Source organism: Vulpes vulpes, chromosome 9 (assembly GCF_048418805.1).
Source record: "Vulpes vulpes isolate BD-2025 chromosome 9, VulVul3, whole genome shotgun sequence".
NCBI classification, from domain to species: Eukaryota; Metazoa; Chordata; class Mammalia; order Carnivora; family Canidae; genus Vulpes; species Vulpes vulpes.
This window is the reverse complement of record NC_132788.1, coordinates 35,314,382-35,330,007: the sequence shown is the minus strand read 5'-3', so window position 1 is coordinate 35,330,007 and position 15,626 is coordinate 35,314,382. Positions and strand designations below refer to the sequence as shown.

Genomic DNA, 15,626 nt, shown 5'->3' with positions numbered 1-15,626 from the left:
GATTGTTTTACTCACATTGTGATAATACTTCTCAGTGTTTTTTAAATTCAAAAGTAATGATTGTACACCTGAAATACTGTTACTATGAAGGTAATTTCAGGTAATACAGAAGAACCCTAATAGCCTTTTATGAAGGCAACCACTTCAGCAGTTTCACAGCACAGTCTGCTAACCAAAACATGTATTTCTTGTCAGGGTAGTTTTGTTCTTAAAAATTTGTTCCATTCATTATTACACTATTCTTTTTGTCATGTTTATGTTTAAGTTTTTATTAAAATCCTTTTATGGTAATTCTTTCAATAGAGATATTATTTGTAATTAAGTTACATGGTTGCTGTCTGCCTGGCTGGCTATATTAACAAAATTGACAGATGTTCTGCTTTGTGACAAACCATTTTACTATGGTTATGTGAATCTGTCTCATATCCCACCTAATTTAAAAATAAATTTATACCTTTTGTAAGCATTTGAAGTACTAATAAATTCTGTTATTTTTCTAGTTGAAAATACTTAGTAGAATTATACACATATATTTTGTTTGTTAGATCTGGATGTCCAACAAAATAAGAAGTTTTTTTTTTAAACCATTTTAATGTAAGATAGCAAATTCCTAAAAAATTGGAATGAGATTGTTGCATTTGCTCAACACAGTACTCGGCATAAGCAATAAGTATTTTTCATTACTGAACAGTATATGTCAAAATCATTGCCTTTTAAATAATAAAATGGAGCATTGAAATTTAAAGAAATAAAACTGGAGAAAGGGACGCCTGGGTGGCTCAGCTGTTGAGCGTCTGCCTTCGGCTTGGGGCATGATACCAGAGCGCTGGGTTTGAGTCCCACATCAGGCTCCCTGTGTGGAGCCTGCTTCTCCCTCTGCCTGTGTCTCTGCCTCTCTTTCTCTGTCTCCCATGAATAAATAAAATCTTTTAAAAAAACTGGAAAAAATAAGTGGAATATTTTTTATGAAGTACAAAGAATCTATTGCCTTGCTCTTGGTTCCTCTATTTCATACACTCAACCCTTTTTTTAATGCCTCAGACTTTTATTGTGGAAAATTTCTAAGATGTGCAAAATTAAAGCACCCAGCTCCTTCAGTTCTGAGTTCTTGTTTCATCTATACTCTTCCATCCTCAGATTATTGTAAAGCAAATCCTAGACATCCTATGATTTCATCCATAAATAATTTGTTTCTCTAAAAGATAAGGCTTCATTTTAGAAATGTGAAAATATCTAGTATACAGTCAGTATATTCTGGATGCAGAACACAGTGTAAACAACATTATATAGGTGCCTAGTGAGAAAGTGAAATCATTTAAAAAACTACTGATGCACTGAAAACTCGTAGTACTTGTGGGCTGATTTTTTTTTTTCTCTTTTCAAAAATCCAGGTTGGCTTCATTTTAACAGTTCCTCTTGTGACTTTGACTCTTTCTCTGCACCTCCACAAGGGGGCAGATAAAGGAAGAGAAAAGTGAAATTTTAAGTGACTCTAACTTGAATTTCACTTTTATTCATCAATCAGATGGAGCTGCAGAACATTTTTTGGAGCGGTTTTAAAGAAATAAGCAAGCCGACTTTTCTTCTGAATCAACTCGTAGTCCCCTCCTTGCTCTTCAGAGACAAAGTAGTAGATATTTCAAAAGGGGATTAAGTAATAATCTCTTAAAAAATGGTTTCCAAAGCATTGTCCTAGCGTTTAATGTTCCAATTTGGTCTTTAATGAAAATACAGCATTTGAACTTGTATCTAATTCTTGCAAGCTACAGTTTTAGATAGCTGTTGTTGAAATTTCTCATTGAGTGATGGGAGTGTTGCCTAGTTGATGTATTTAGCTGATTAGCAGTGGAAGGGGCATAACTCTTATTTTTATGTCCAGACAACTTTCCCTTTTCTTAAAAGCTTCACTTTCTACATCAGTGTCATTGAATGAATTCTATTCATGGATACTTATAAATATATTATGGTTACTTTATGGCAAAGGTAATATTCTATTTGAAGCATGTTTGATACTGAAACACTTGAACACCATAAAAGTAGACTTTTAGTCTGGGAGTTTTAAATGGGTATATATAGAGTTGTATATAAACTGAATATATCTTTGTCTAGAATTGGTATTTGATTAGAATCTAATGTGTGGGAGGGAGTTTTTCTGCTTCAGAATAATGTATATTTGCTCTTCTTTTTTTTTGTTACCCAGTAAATATATTTCTTTGGGAAAAATGCTATTTTCCCAAGTAGTTTATTATGAGACTTACATTTTGTATATGTGGTTTTAGCTGTTATAAGATGTTGAGGGGGAAGCGATGGGGGTATGCAGAAATTTATTTTTTTCCTTTTTTGTATGTTTACATTCATTTTTTTTTCATTTTGTGGCAAGAATATCCATTAAGATCTCTGATTATCATGGTTTTGATATCCCAGTATGCCATGTAGTTCTGATGAAACTGTTATGTTATATTCCTGTAGCATTTTTTTTTAAGACTTAATGCCTTTTATTCCTTAGCTTCATGCATGAATTATGTAGCATATGTGAAGAGGCTTAAACTGTTCCCATTACATTCTTTCTGGATGGCTCCTGTTATATTTAGGATTTACTTATACTTTAGACAAAGTAAGAATGTTATTGTTGTTGACCTTGACACCAGATAACTGGGCAGACATTATATAGCTATGTTTGAATCCTCACAAAATGTGCTGTTAAAGCCAACAGAGTCCTGGCGGGAGACTCTTCTGGATAGCAGAGTTATGGAGCTGTTCTTCACAGTAAGTTTTGCTTTTCCTCTCTGGTGGTGAAGGCCAAGGAAGAGTGCTGCTGAGAAGAGTACATGCTTTTGTATTTTTCTTGAGTAAAACAGGACAGATGGCTTTCTCCTCTGAAGGCCTTCTCTTCTAATCAATACTTCTGCTTAAATAGAAGTTATATAGAAGTGTTCTTGCTAATTTATAAAAATGCTATGTAAATATAAAGGGTTGTCAAGACCCCTTTACATTCTTAGAAATTATTGAAGACCATGAAGAGCTTTTGTTTATAGGATTACAGCTACTAATATTTACCATATTAAAAATTTAAACTGAAGACTTTAAAAAATAATTTATTAATTCATTTAAAAATAGCAGTATGAGGGGTGCCTGGTTGCCTCAGTCAATGGAGCATGCAACCCTTGATCTCAGGGTTGTGGGTTCAAGCCTCCTGTTAAGTGGAGAGATTACTTAAAAATAAAATCTTTAAAGAAAATAGCAACACGAAACTATTACATATTAACATAAATAACATTTTAGTGAACAAATAGCTATGCTTTGAGGGGATAAAAAAGTTTACTGAAAAGAGTAGCATTGTTTTATAGTTTTGCAAAACTCTTAGACTTAATAGAAGACAGCCAGATTCTCAGATCTGCTTCTGCATCCAGTAGGTTGTAATATTATAGGTCAAGTAACCTCAAGGAACTCCACTGTATACCTGTGTGACAGAATAGACAAAGCAGATACTGTGTTAGTGTTAGTATGAAAATAATATTGCCGTTAGAGACAACCTGAATGGTTTTAAGAATGGCTTGGGATCCCTGGACCACGCTTTGAGAACTGCTGTATTAGAGTAGTGTAGTTTTTAAGTATAATTTATCTTAGTGTTATGAGTAGCAACTTATTTCCATTATAACTTTAAATAGTCCTGTTGATTATTTGCTAAATGTCAAAAGAAGCAATATGTTCCTATGTTTGCTCATTAGGTTCCCCACTAAGCTGGTGAAAAAACGTGTGTGTGGAGTGAGGAGAGATGCTCATCTGCTGTTAATAGTGCAAGCACACACATTAGATGTAAAAACTGGGGTAAAAGTAAAAAAAAAAAAAAAAAGAGAAAAAGAAGCCCTTTTACTTATTCCCGACCACTTTAGTTTCTTACCTTTTCATTTGTTAGAAAAATATTATTTACTATCCTTATAACTGCCTTCCTTTTCTAATCAAACCATTTAAAATATTGTAGTTTTGTGGTTTATATTTTAAAATACCTCGAATAAGGTTATTCATCCATGGTTGTATACATAAAAGTGTTCTCAATAGAAATGTTCAGACTAAGCATTACCTTACATTTTATTCTTTAAATCAGAGAAATGATGAATAAAAACACTATATTACCAAAGAGATAGATATAACTAAATTAAATTCTGTTGCCTGCCACATCTGACGAATTGTTTTGATGTGCATCCAAGTTCAATTCTTTGTGTTATTTATTTGACTGAAAGAAGATCCCATTCCAGCAGTTTTTGAAAAGGTGAAAAACTTGCTGGTAGTACTGGAAACAACTCCCCTAAATCTGAACAGCTGTCTAGACAAACTAGACAGCTGCTCCTGTCAGCTGTGAACCACCACTTGCAAATAGCTTCTGAATTTGAGAGTTAACCCTTTTTACTGTGTTATTTTAACAGGTTTGTGTTTGTGGCCTCTTGCTTTCATTTAAGGAACTTATAAACCGTTTTAATTTGTAATTTGTTACAAAGATGACAGTGGCTAATCTTTTAATTTCATTCAGTTTTTATTAAATTTATTTTCAATTATGTGAATTTATTACCTAAGATAAAGCAGTTTTCTATTGAATATCTTTGTTTCTCTAGATTTGAGTGGGTAGGCATAAATATACTATGGCATGAAATTAAGACTTTAAATGTGTTAGTCACATCTGAATTTAGGAATATTCTAGGTTTCATTCTACCCTTCAAAAGTTTACAAATATATCAATTTTTCTTCCATACAGTATTAGATAAACCACTATTGTTGTTTTTTTCTCCTTTTTGACTGATTCTCCTTGACCTCATTTATGGTGTCTTTTTTTTTTTCTCTGCTTATGCAAAAATTACTAGTGTTCTATCTTAGTTCTCAACTTTGCTGACTGTATACACTTTCCTTGGGCTATCTCTTCCACACGTAGGACTTGAAGCACCACTTCTGCACCGATGACTCCCAATTCTATATTCAGCACAGGCTGCTCCAAAGTTCCAGGGCCTTATAATCCAAGTGCTTACTGGATGTTTTAATTTGGATGGCCCACAGACATCTCAGATTCAGCATGTTCCAATAGAATTTATCATCTTACACTAACTTGCTCCCTTTACTCCTTGTCTTGCTTCACCACTCACCTCCTTGGATGTTCTGCTAGCCTTTGCTTTTCTTTATCCCTCTACTTTCCCTGTTCGGGTGATGAATTCAGTTTTTAATTTATATAATGTAATTCAATTGTGGTAGAACTCCTTTATAATACTGACATTGGAAGAAGGGCAAGAATCTACTATATTACACTAGAATCAATCATTATCATGAGCTTTATATGGCTCATATATCAGAGAGCATAAATTAAGTTTAAACAGTAGATGTAGGTTCTGAGGCAGTTTCTTTATTTAATTACATAATCAACATGAACTATTTCAGTCATCATATCTTTTGATTCCTCACTTCTAGACCAGGAACGAGCAACCATTTAGCTCTATAGAGAGAAAAGAAACCTTCTTTTGTCCCAGATTGCATTACATTGGCAGAATGTACCCCTGGATAATATGCTTAAATGTTGATTAGAATAAAAGGCATGATGGCAGAAATTTAGTTATAGTTTTCAGATAAGGAACTTGGGAATTAGTTGTGTTCAGAAGTTCTCGAATTGGACAATGTATGAATTTGTGTATTATACTTTCAATTTACTATATAAAACTTAAAATGTAATAGAATATATTTTGAGAAACATTTTTATTATTCTAGACTAACAAATTGGCAGACTTTTTCTGTAAAGGCCAGGTAGTAAATATTAGGCTTTGCAGGTTGTATGTTCTCTGAGGCAGCTGTTTAGCTCTGCTATTGTCCTACAGAAGCAGTCATGGATAATACCTAAACAAATAAGCATGGCAGTGTTCCTGTAAAACTTTTTATTTAGTTATTAAAATGTAAACTTTATGTAATTGTCATGTCTTGAAATATCATTATTTTTTGGTTTCGTTTTCCCCGGCCATATAAAAATGTAAAGACCATCCTATAGACCCTACTAAACCAAGCAGGAGGCCATATCTGGGGGGCTTTGGTTTGCCAGTCCCTGTTCTAGACCAAAGAGTGTGGCATATTTTAAGCAGGTCAGTAGATCAATTAACTTTGTGACGTTTTAGTATTTTAAATTTCTTACAGCCTTAAGTTCAAGGTTTAAAGATGAATGAAATCAATCTGTGAATAAGGATTTGAGTGTCCATTCACTGTGTCCCAAAAATGTACCTGTGGATATGTAAGAAAAATATTCTAACTTTAAGAATTTATAAATGATTTGCAGAGTCAAAGTGAACATAATTTGAAACAAATAGAGAACTAATGTTTAAAATTTTGTGACATTCAGAAAGAGAGATTGTGTAAGAAAAGAAAGTCTGGAAAAGTCAAATGCTTATGGAAAGAAGAAAATGGTTGCTGTAAATGTAGTTGGTGGATTTGGATAAAAAGTTACCGCTAATTTCTTTACTAAATGTATTTTCTTTGGCTGTTTAATTATGTCAGATTACAGACATGAAACACCTTTAAAATCTGAGAATATTAATGACACTGTAAAACTAGGGAGCATTTCCTTCATACAGAGTACTGTGCATCAGGTGTTTCACATCAATATTGCATCATTGAAATAAGATCTAGATGAGGCTTTAAAGTGGACTTAAATATAATTTAAATAAAATTAAGAAAATTTTAGCTGTTATTAATAGCAATGATATAGGATAAGATGAATTTCAAACAAATTGTGGGCAATCTCAGAGTGAAAGAGTGTGTTTATATACTGGTTGAATGAGTGAATGTGTGGGGATTGACAGGTATATTGGTTTTCTAAGTGTGCAACTGTTTACTTCTACTAAAGCAGCATCTATATACTCCTGATTGAACTTGTCTGCTAACTTTAGCAAGTAGCTGTAGCTAGGCATAGTTAGCATAATACAGATGACTGTCGTTGTTGCTGTTTTTAGAAGAAGCAGTATGTCTGACTGGCTGGCATCTGTTTCTCTCTTTGTCATAACATGCTGGAGACAGTTCAATTTTCAAAATGTAGGTAGCCCTCAGTTAAAAATCACTTGATAAGTCTAAAATCATGGCCTGTAATGTAAAGTGGACTGAGGGGCAATTTTCAAATTTAGTTAAGTTCAGGAATTAATTTTCTAGAAATAACCAGCAACAGTGAATTTTTCTCTTACCTCATTCGGCATGATAGACACGTGACCCTTACAAAAGAAGAATTTGTTTTTATGGATTAGTAATTCTTTCTAACAGGTACATCGAAAAATCAGAGAAGATTCAGATATGGCACAAGATTCTCTTCAGTGCCTTGCCCAGTTAGCTTCTCTTCATGGACCCATCTTCCCCGATGAAGGATCACAAGTTGATTATCTAGCACACTTCATTGAGGGATTACTGAATACTATCAATGGGTAGGTATACTTGCCCTTTATAACTGAAAAAGGAACTTTCAGTTTTTTATGTTTAACATTAGAGGAGAGAAAAAAAACCTAGTGATTTTTTTTCCCTGTTTATATTTTGAAGTATAGTTATGTGGTTAATTTGAAATTAATACACAAAGATGTGGACTTTAAAAACGAGTAGGTGATAATATTTGCATGTTTAGCAATGAGTTCTTGGGACTTTTCTTCTACCACCACTTAATAATACTCATTATTTGATTTGTAGAATTGAAATAGAAGATTCTGAAGCTGTGGGAATCTCCAGCATTATCAGCAACCTGATAACTGTGTTCCCTCGAAATGTTTTAACTGCCATTCCAAATGAACTTTTCTCGTCCTTTGTTAACTGCCTCACACACCTCACTTGTTCTTTTGGGCGAAGTGCTGCATTGGAAGAAGTGGTGAGTGCCTATTCTAAGATAAATTGTACCTTTTTTTTACAAGGAAATTTGCTATGCCTCTACAGCATTTCTCATGACAAGTAATTAAGCAAGTGCTAGGTATTGTTAAAATTGCATTTTTGTTTACATGTGCAAATTATTTGTAATCTGTGTTTAGAAACATTACTTTTAAAATTTTGTGGATTAAAATCACTTTAATAGATTAAATTTATTGATGTCAAGATTTTAATTTTGAGATAATTATCTGGATGTAGGAAATGGAATGAAGTGTTTATATTAAAAATTATGTTGAAAGTCCATTTTAACAATGAAAATTTTAAGTTTAAAAACTAACATTGTGGTATGGTTGCAGTTTTTTTTTGTTTTTGTTTTTGTTTTTGTTTTTTTGTTTTTATTTTAAGATCTAAAAATTTTGGGCTTACCTGGAAATTATATAAATATAATTTGGTTCAAATTATTGTAATCATGCCATTTCTTTGATGCCTATGGCTTAATAGTATATCTTGGTAGGATTTCATTTTCTTTTAAATCAGTAACAGTACTAAATATTTTTTTTTGTATACGTTTTCAAATGTATATTTTCCAAATATAAAATTTAATTTAGGAAACATGTACTAAAACTCCTTGACAACACAGCTGTGTTTGTAACAGTTACTGGGTGAATAACTGCATTATTCATGGGAAATAATTGATTTTTTCCTCTGTAGTGGTTCTTAAATTGTTGAAATTACTTTTTCTTTTTATGAATCACAATGTGTTTTTTTTTCAAAGATCATAAGTAAAAAAAGTATTTGTAGATATCTGTTAGAATTTCACGTTAAGTCCTGAGTTTCATCTGATAATGTCTCTCTGAGTTTTCATATCCCTTTAGGGGTGTTCAGAAAATAGAGAACTCAAGAATGATTTATATAGTTGGATACTTTAGTGGTTTGGTAAGGAAAGGAACCAGATCAGGCAGATATTTGTGTTTTAGAAAAAAAATGTAGGTAGTAGAAGAATAGAAGTTTAAAGGCATCATATGTGAGATTTGAATTTCTCGGGGAGAAAAATTATGTTCTAAGCATGGAAATACGAGAAATTTTAAATATTTAAGCTTTATTCAAACCCCTTGCAGATTATCACAAATTCTGAATCAGTCAGATTTCATTTAACATGGTTTCATTGTGCTTCCCCCCTCTTCCCTGCTCCGCCTTGGTTTTGTTTGTTCTCTCTTCTAAACCAGGTGGATTAAACAGTATGTTGATCACATATTTAGAAACACAGCTATTTTTGAGTTTCTGTTTGTGATTAAGGAAGTTCCTAAACATTTTATAGAAGAATTATTGGAAGATAAATAACATTCTTGATTTGCAGATTTTAAGTTTAGAATTCATTTATTTTGGCCAGGAGACTGATAACTTAGAAAAAAGATTTTCTGTCAAGGTTGGTAGAAAAATTTTAGAATACAGAAAGCTTAGATACACTTGCAGAATTGATGTATATTGTGCTTGTTTCACAAGAAGGTGTGCTATAGTTAAGATATACCTAATAGATTTCATTTAAGAAAAGTGTTATTTCTTTTCATTTGTTTTAATTAATTTCTTTTAATGTTTATGACACTTAAAAATGGTTTTAGAAATAATTGGTTACCTACCTCTGAAACTAATAATGCACTATATGTTAATTAAATAAATAAAAATAATTGCCTACCTATTAAAAAAGGCAAAGCTTTATCTAAAGCTTTATATTAAAAAAAATAATAATAATAAAGCTTTATGTTACTCAGAGTAGCCAGACAGCCAAGGTTTGCTGAAGTTGAGGGCTAAAAGGGAGGCCCCACAGGGGCCTAATGTCATCTCAACCTCTTGTGATTTTCGTTATATTTTGTGTTTGCTGGGGAGGGGATCCTGGGAAATGTGCAGCTGATATCAAAGTACATGAACAAATCTAGAGAAACCAGAGTGGAAGTGCTGGGACATAGGTCACATCATCTTTTGTTTCCTTGGGCACCCAGTGATTATAGTACTGGTACATAATACATAGTTGTCTATCTCAGATGTAAAAGTATATTTTAAAAAATCTTTTAAGTAAAAAAAATAGGAAAATTGAGACATGTCTTTTAAAAAACTGCTTTGAGAGTCAGCGTGATACAAAAAAATCATGAACTTTGGAAGGAGACAGTACTGTCATGAGCCAAGTAATTATAAATTACAGAACCTTGGACCAGTTGTTTAACCTTTTTTGAACATGTTGATATAGATAGGATAATTTCTTCTAATGTTTTGGGGGAGTGATTAGCTATATGGAAGTGCCTGTACAGTATGCACAATAAAATGTGGAATAATGTGAAAAATGAACCTGTATAATAATAACACTTACTGAGAGCCTGTGTTTTATACACTGTCTTACCAAGGTAAGACAAGTTCTTGAGTTATCTGTAAACCAATAGTTTTAATATTACTTTTCTTTACAATTTTAATTTTGCGAAATGTTTTGTTTTTCCCTAATAGCGAAGGAGAATTTTTTCCCATTAGGAAGATAAACTCAGCATATACACTTTTGTGTTATTGTGAAAGTATTTTTTCAAAACTATACTTATTTAGGAATACATATAGATTGTCTCCCTTTTTTATATATTTATGTCTCTGATGAGATTATGTGGCTGTGCTAAGCAAAAAAAATCTATATGGAAGAGAAATTTGTGATACTAATGTGCATTTCGTGAGGTGTACCTTTGCTTGGTGGCTTTAGTCTGTGTGAAGACAGTTATTTATGACTGTTCTTCATTGTGCAAGGAACTGAAAGTCTGTGCTCAAAAAGAGCAATTCCAGTCTTCAGCCAAGTTGTTCTGTTGGCTCTTAAAATTTTCTGGTATTGCTTGAGGCTTCCTGAAGCCAAGAATTTTTTTTATTGCACCTTAGAAATCAGATTATTGTCTATTACTGGAATGAAGAGGTGAGAATGACTAGAGAGATGGAAACATTGCCTTAAAAATTAAAATTCTAACAAAATAATAGTTCATGTTATATCGTTTTATAAGGTGTTTATAATACTAGTACATGCATTGTAATCAATTCAGTGAAATTTAAAGAGAATATGACCTGAACTCTCTACTCTAGATTGTTTCTCAGTTTCTTTGGTCAGTAGAAAATTTTAAGTTCAGCCCCCAGGAGGTTTGTCAGACAGGAGACACATAATTTGTTCAGTTAATTGAGCAGAGCAGCCAAGGACAATGCTTAAACCTTGAAGTGTATGTAAAGTATATGTGTGTTTGGGTGTGCATATGTATTTCTGGGTGGGTATGTAAAGGAGATGGTGGTAGGTAAACTTTGTAAAGAAAAAACTTTCATTGTAGTACATCTGTAGCTTAATCTCAAGACTTGCAGGACAAAATTGTAAAGAGAAAGATATTTGATAAAGTTGTTAGGAAGTCCATTATAAAATGTAATATGATAAAGTAACTTTGCAGTTTGTTCAGTGAGTACATGTGAAGTTCATCATTCTTCATTCAAAATCTAGTTTATCTGACTCAGTGGACAATTACTTTGTGGGGAGGAGTTATAGTGAAAAGGAATGCATTGAAGCCAAGTTATAAACTGAAATTTAGAAGTGGGAAGCATAAATTTGGACTGTTTCAGTGATAAGAGAGAAAGCTTTTAACTCCCTTTCTGGCATGGTGATGTGTGTAGTGTGTGTAGTCGTCCTTGCCCCTTAACTCACAAGAGGAAGCGACTGTTTGAGAAGCCATGTCAACCTCCTCCACCCAGTGTTTCTGATGGCCAGGGAAGAATAAATTGGTGATATTGTAGAGAGCAAGACAGCTGTCCAGTCCGATTATGTGCATTCATTTCATCTGCTTGAAAGAGTTAAAAAAAAAAAGAGAATTAGAATGAGGTGCATGAGTATTTTTTAAACTTTGCACATTTAAAGTATACATATTCTTTTTAATATTAACAATAAATTTACCTCTATTATTTAGAAGAAAATTGGCTACAGTTATACCTTAAGTAAAGATTCTTATTAAAAGAAGTCTTTAAAAAAGAATTTCATTGTTTAATCCTGGTGGGATGGTAATATTATGAGTGCAGTGTTTCCTGACTTGTATATGAGTCACCTCGGGTTTTCTCAATTTGCTGTGCTAATCCTAGCACAGAACCAGTGTTTATATTTACAGAATTCTTGCACTTGAGTATAGTTGGTTGAGAATAAACCTTACTTATTATCATAACTGTTGTTCCATATAGTATTTTTTGTATTATTTTAAACAGTAATATTAGCATTAGAAGCATAACTAGATCTAATGTGCCAGGGGTTCAAAAACAAACACTAGAGTGAGGCAGAAAAAAGGGATTGCCCTCCTACCCCTTATAAGCCAGGCAAGTCCCTGAGATGTCAACCCACAAGGATTACTGCTGGATTAATTGAATTCTGTAAATATTTATTGACACCTGCCATGTGCCAGGCATGGTACTTGATGTATATATATATTACTTAGCATTAAGAATTTGGAAATTCATATGCATTCCTAAAAGGAAGAAAGTATATTGATCAAAGAGTTTATAATGTTTAAAAACTTTCTGAAAATTGCAGCTTGGACTCTTGGTGTTTTTATGGGGGCAGATTTTTTTTTTTTAAGTGATCTATCTATAGGATTCTTCTAACAGCTGCAGTACTTGTCCACTAAATCAATTTCTCTTGGGGGATTTTAGAAGCCAGGAATACTGTCAGCTCATAGGTATTCTGAAGTTTAATTCTGTGCCTTTAGGATGGGCTAGGAAAAAAAAAAAAGAATAAATAATTCCTTTGGCATTTAACATTCAAAGACATAAATTTTTAGAGTTCATGAAGTTTTATTTGTGACATTTCTGTGATTTTATCCATATTGTTTGTCATAATATTTGCCTTAAATAATGCTGTTCCAGGAAAAAAAATCTAAATTCCTCCAGCAGATGAATAACAGCATAAACTAATAGTTTTTTCAGTCTTTAATCTTTCATATGCCCTTTCTCAGTAATGTTTTATACTGTGCCCTACATATATTATTTGATCTGTCATTGGACCTCAGGATTGTGCCAGTGCCTGTAAATTTTAAACTTACTGTGAAATATTTTATTTATATAAAGTAAGCAATTTCTTATGTACATAAAAGTTATAAAAAATAATAAAATAACAACTGTATACCAGCCTCCAGATTAAGAAATAGTGTATTGATAGAACCTTTTTCACCTTTACATTTACCTGTAGTCCCCCCACCACCACCTTTTTTTAATCTCAGGCACATTTTTGTCTCATCAGTTCTTTCTGCCAAATGATTTTATTCTTCATTGAAAAAAAAATGCTGGTGAACTCCTAGTCAGTGTTCTTCGCACTTTTTCCCCAGCCTCTACAAGCTCTGATTGTTTAATTTGTTTTCACTCCCAAGTCCTTGTAAAGAGTAATACAGTAGCAGCAGCCTCAGGCTGGAAATATGGTACACAAACCAGGTTAAGGAACTTTTTAAAGATTATTCCTTAGAAATAAAATTATCTGTGTGAGAATGAATTGTCTATATCCATCTTATTGCATTTTTTAAAAGTTCTTTTTTTTACTTATTTATTTGAGAGAGAGTGAGAGCAGGAGCAGAGGGGAGGGGCAGAGGCAGAGGGAGAAGCAGGCTTAACTCATATAGTTTGTGTTTACATGTAAAGAGAATACTGATGATCAAAGAATGAGCTTTTCAGTTTCATGGAGAATATTTGGAGTTCTCATGTTGGTTATTTGCTGTTTGCAGAGAAAAGATCTATTGTAGTAGGATGGATCATACCAAATATCTGATAGTAACCGTAGTCCTGTTGTAGTTAGGGAAGAGATTTGGAGTTTTTTACAGCATAACAATCAAATTTAGAACTGATCTAGCATGAGATGTATTTTCAATACAAGAGATCTCTTATGTACTTTTACAGTATCATATTAGTATACTCACACGTATACTTTATTTTTTAGAACAATTTTAGATTTATAGCAAAGTTGAATGAAAACTCAAAGTTCTCTTATCCCATCCTTTTCCCTGCCTCTACAAATGCAAACAGCCTCTCCTACTTTCAACATCCCCCACTAGTATGGTAAACATTTGTTTTAGTTGATGAACCAGGACTGACACATCCTTATTCTCCAGAGTCTATAGTTTACATTAGAGTTCACTCTTGGTATTATGTGTTCTGTGGATTTTGACTAATGTGTCATGACGTGTGTCACCACTATGTTATCATACAGAATAGTCTTTTGTACTCCACTTCCTTCCCCTTACCCCTGGTAACCACTAATCTTTTCACCAACTCCATAGTTTTATCTTTTCCAGAATGTCATATAGTTGGATCAAATGATAATGTTAGATTTTAATTTCTGAAATTCAATGCAGTGTTCAGAAAGGCGAACAGATTCATATATATATATATATATATATATATATATATATATTTTTTTTTTTTTTTTTTTTTTTTTTAAAGAAAGCTGCATTTGACAGTATCTTCATAAATAAAATTAACCAGGGCAGCCTGGGTGGCTCGTTGGTTTAGCGCCGCCTTCGGCCCGGGGTGTGGTCCCAGGGTCCTGGGATCAAGTCCCGTGTCGGGCTTCCCTGCGTGGAGCCTGCTTCTTCCTCTGCCTGTGTCTCTGCCTCTCTCTCTGTGTGTCTCTCATGAATAAATAAATGAAATCTTAAAAAAATAAAAATAAATAAATAAAATTAATCACTATTTTTTTTTATATTCACGTAGATACCAGACATAAAAACAGGTATTTTTCTATTGCTGAAGGGCTCCAGATTCACTGCTGTATACACTTCTAAATTAATTATGAGCGTTGAAATGTAAGTGCTGTTATCATAGTTTACCTTTTCCACTCTCCATTCCCAAATGGAGTAAAGTGGGGTCAAGTAGTCGCATAAGCTCTAAGCCCCTTTCCAAAGCCTTTCTGGCAGCAGGCCTGACAATACTTAGGGCATGAGCACATAGTGTCTAGCTTGGACTCCTTCGTCATCTCTGTGCACGTGCTCTGGCTTGGCTGCTGGGTGTTGGCCAGTGTGGCCATGGAGCAGGGCCAAGGTATTATGAAAAAGCACTTGGTTAGGTTTCAGTTCTCCGTGATTAGACTGAAAGATTTAGTTGCCAATTGTCATCAACCAAATTTCTCACACTTTGCCTGATGAGTTACTTATATTGGTATCCAGAAGGAACCAGAAGACTCTTTAGAAGTTTTTAGTTCTTATTTTAAATCGCCATCCAATGAATAGGGCTCTTATAGTCTGTGATTTTTCTGCCTTGTCTAATATCAGAGCTTTATAGGAGGGATTATTGCTCTTTTAATAATAAAAAAGCTTATAAGGCTTTTACATTTTGCTTGTACTTTTCTGTATATGAAAAATTAAACTGTGATAACATTCATTATATATGTACTAAAGAACAACAAAGATGGTTTTTAGAAAATATCCTGCTGCTTCCTTTTGAGATACTGGAGGTCAGAGGATGCTATTCCATAAGTTCCTCTTAAGATATGTTACCAGTCTGTTTATTTTGGCAAGATAAACTGTTAAGACTTAACAAATGATGTCTGTAAAACACGTGCCTTGTTAAGTATATAAACAGGCCACAGATGTTTCTTTGGGAAGAAACTATTTTATTCATCTCTGTATTCCAGTGCTTTGCTCTTAGCTTTCATTGTATTTTTGCCATCAAAGGAATAAAACGACCCTTTTTTTCTGCCGCTAATAACACATTGAGCACTGTGCATGGCCATTTTAGCACTG

General features: G+C 33.3%; 1 protein-coding gene across 2 annotated transcripts in view; it reads left to right on the top strand.

Annotated features, from left to right (window-relative positions):
- XPO4 (exportin 4) overlaps positions 1-15,626 on the top strand; it is a 121,040-nt gene that overhangs the window by 69,332 nt on the left and 36,082 nt on the right. For both annotated transcript variants that reach the window (XM_072719808.1, XM_072719809.1), the window contains 3 exons: positions 2,654-2,766; positions 7,276-7,433; positions 7,690-7,864. In XM_072719808.1, coding sequence (XP_072575909.1) covers positions 2,654-2,766; positions 7,276-7,433; positions 7,690-7,864 — 446 coding nt within the window. The remainder of the gene's footprint in view (positions 1-2,653; positions 2,767-7,275; positions 7,434-7,689; positions 7,865-15,626) is intronic.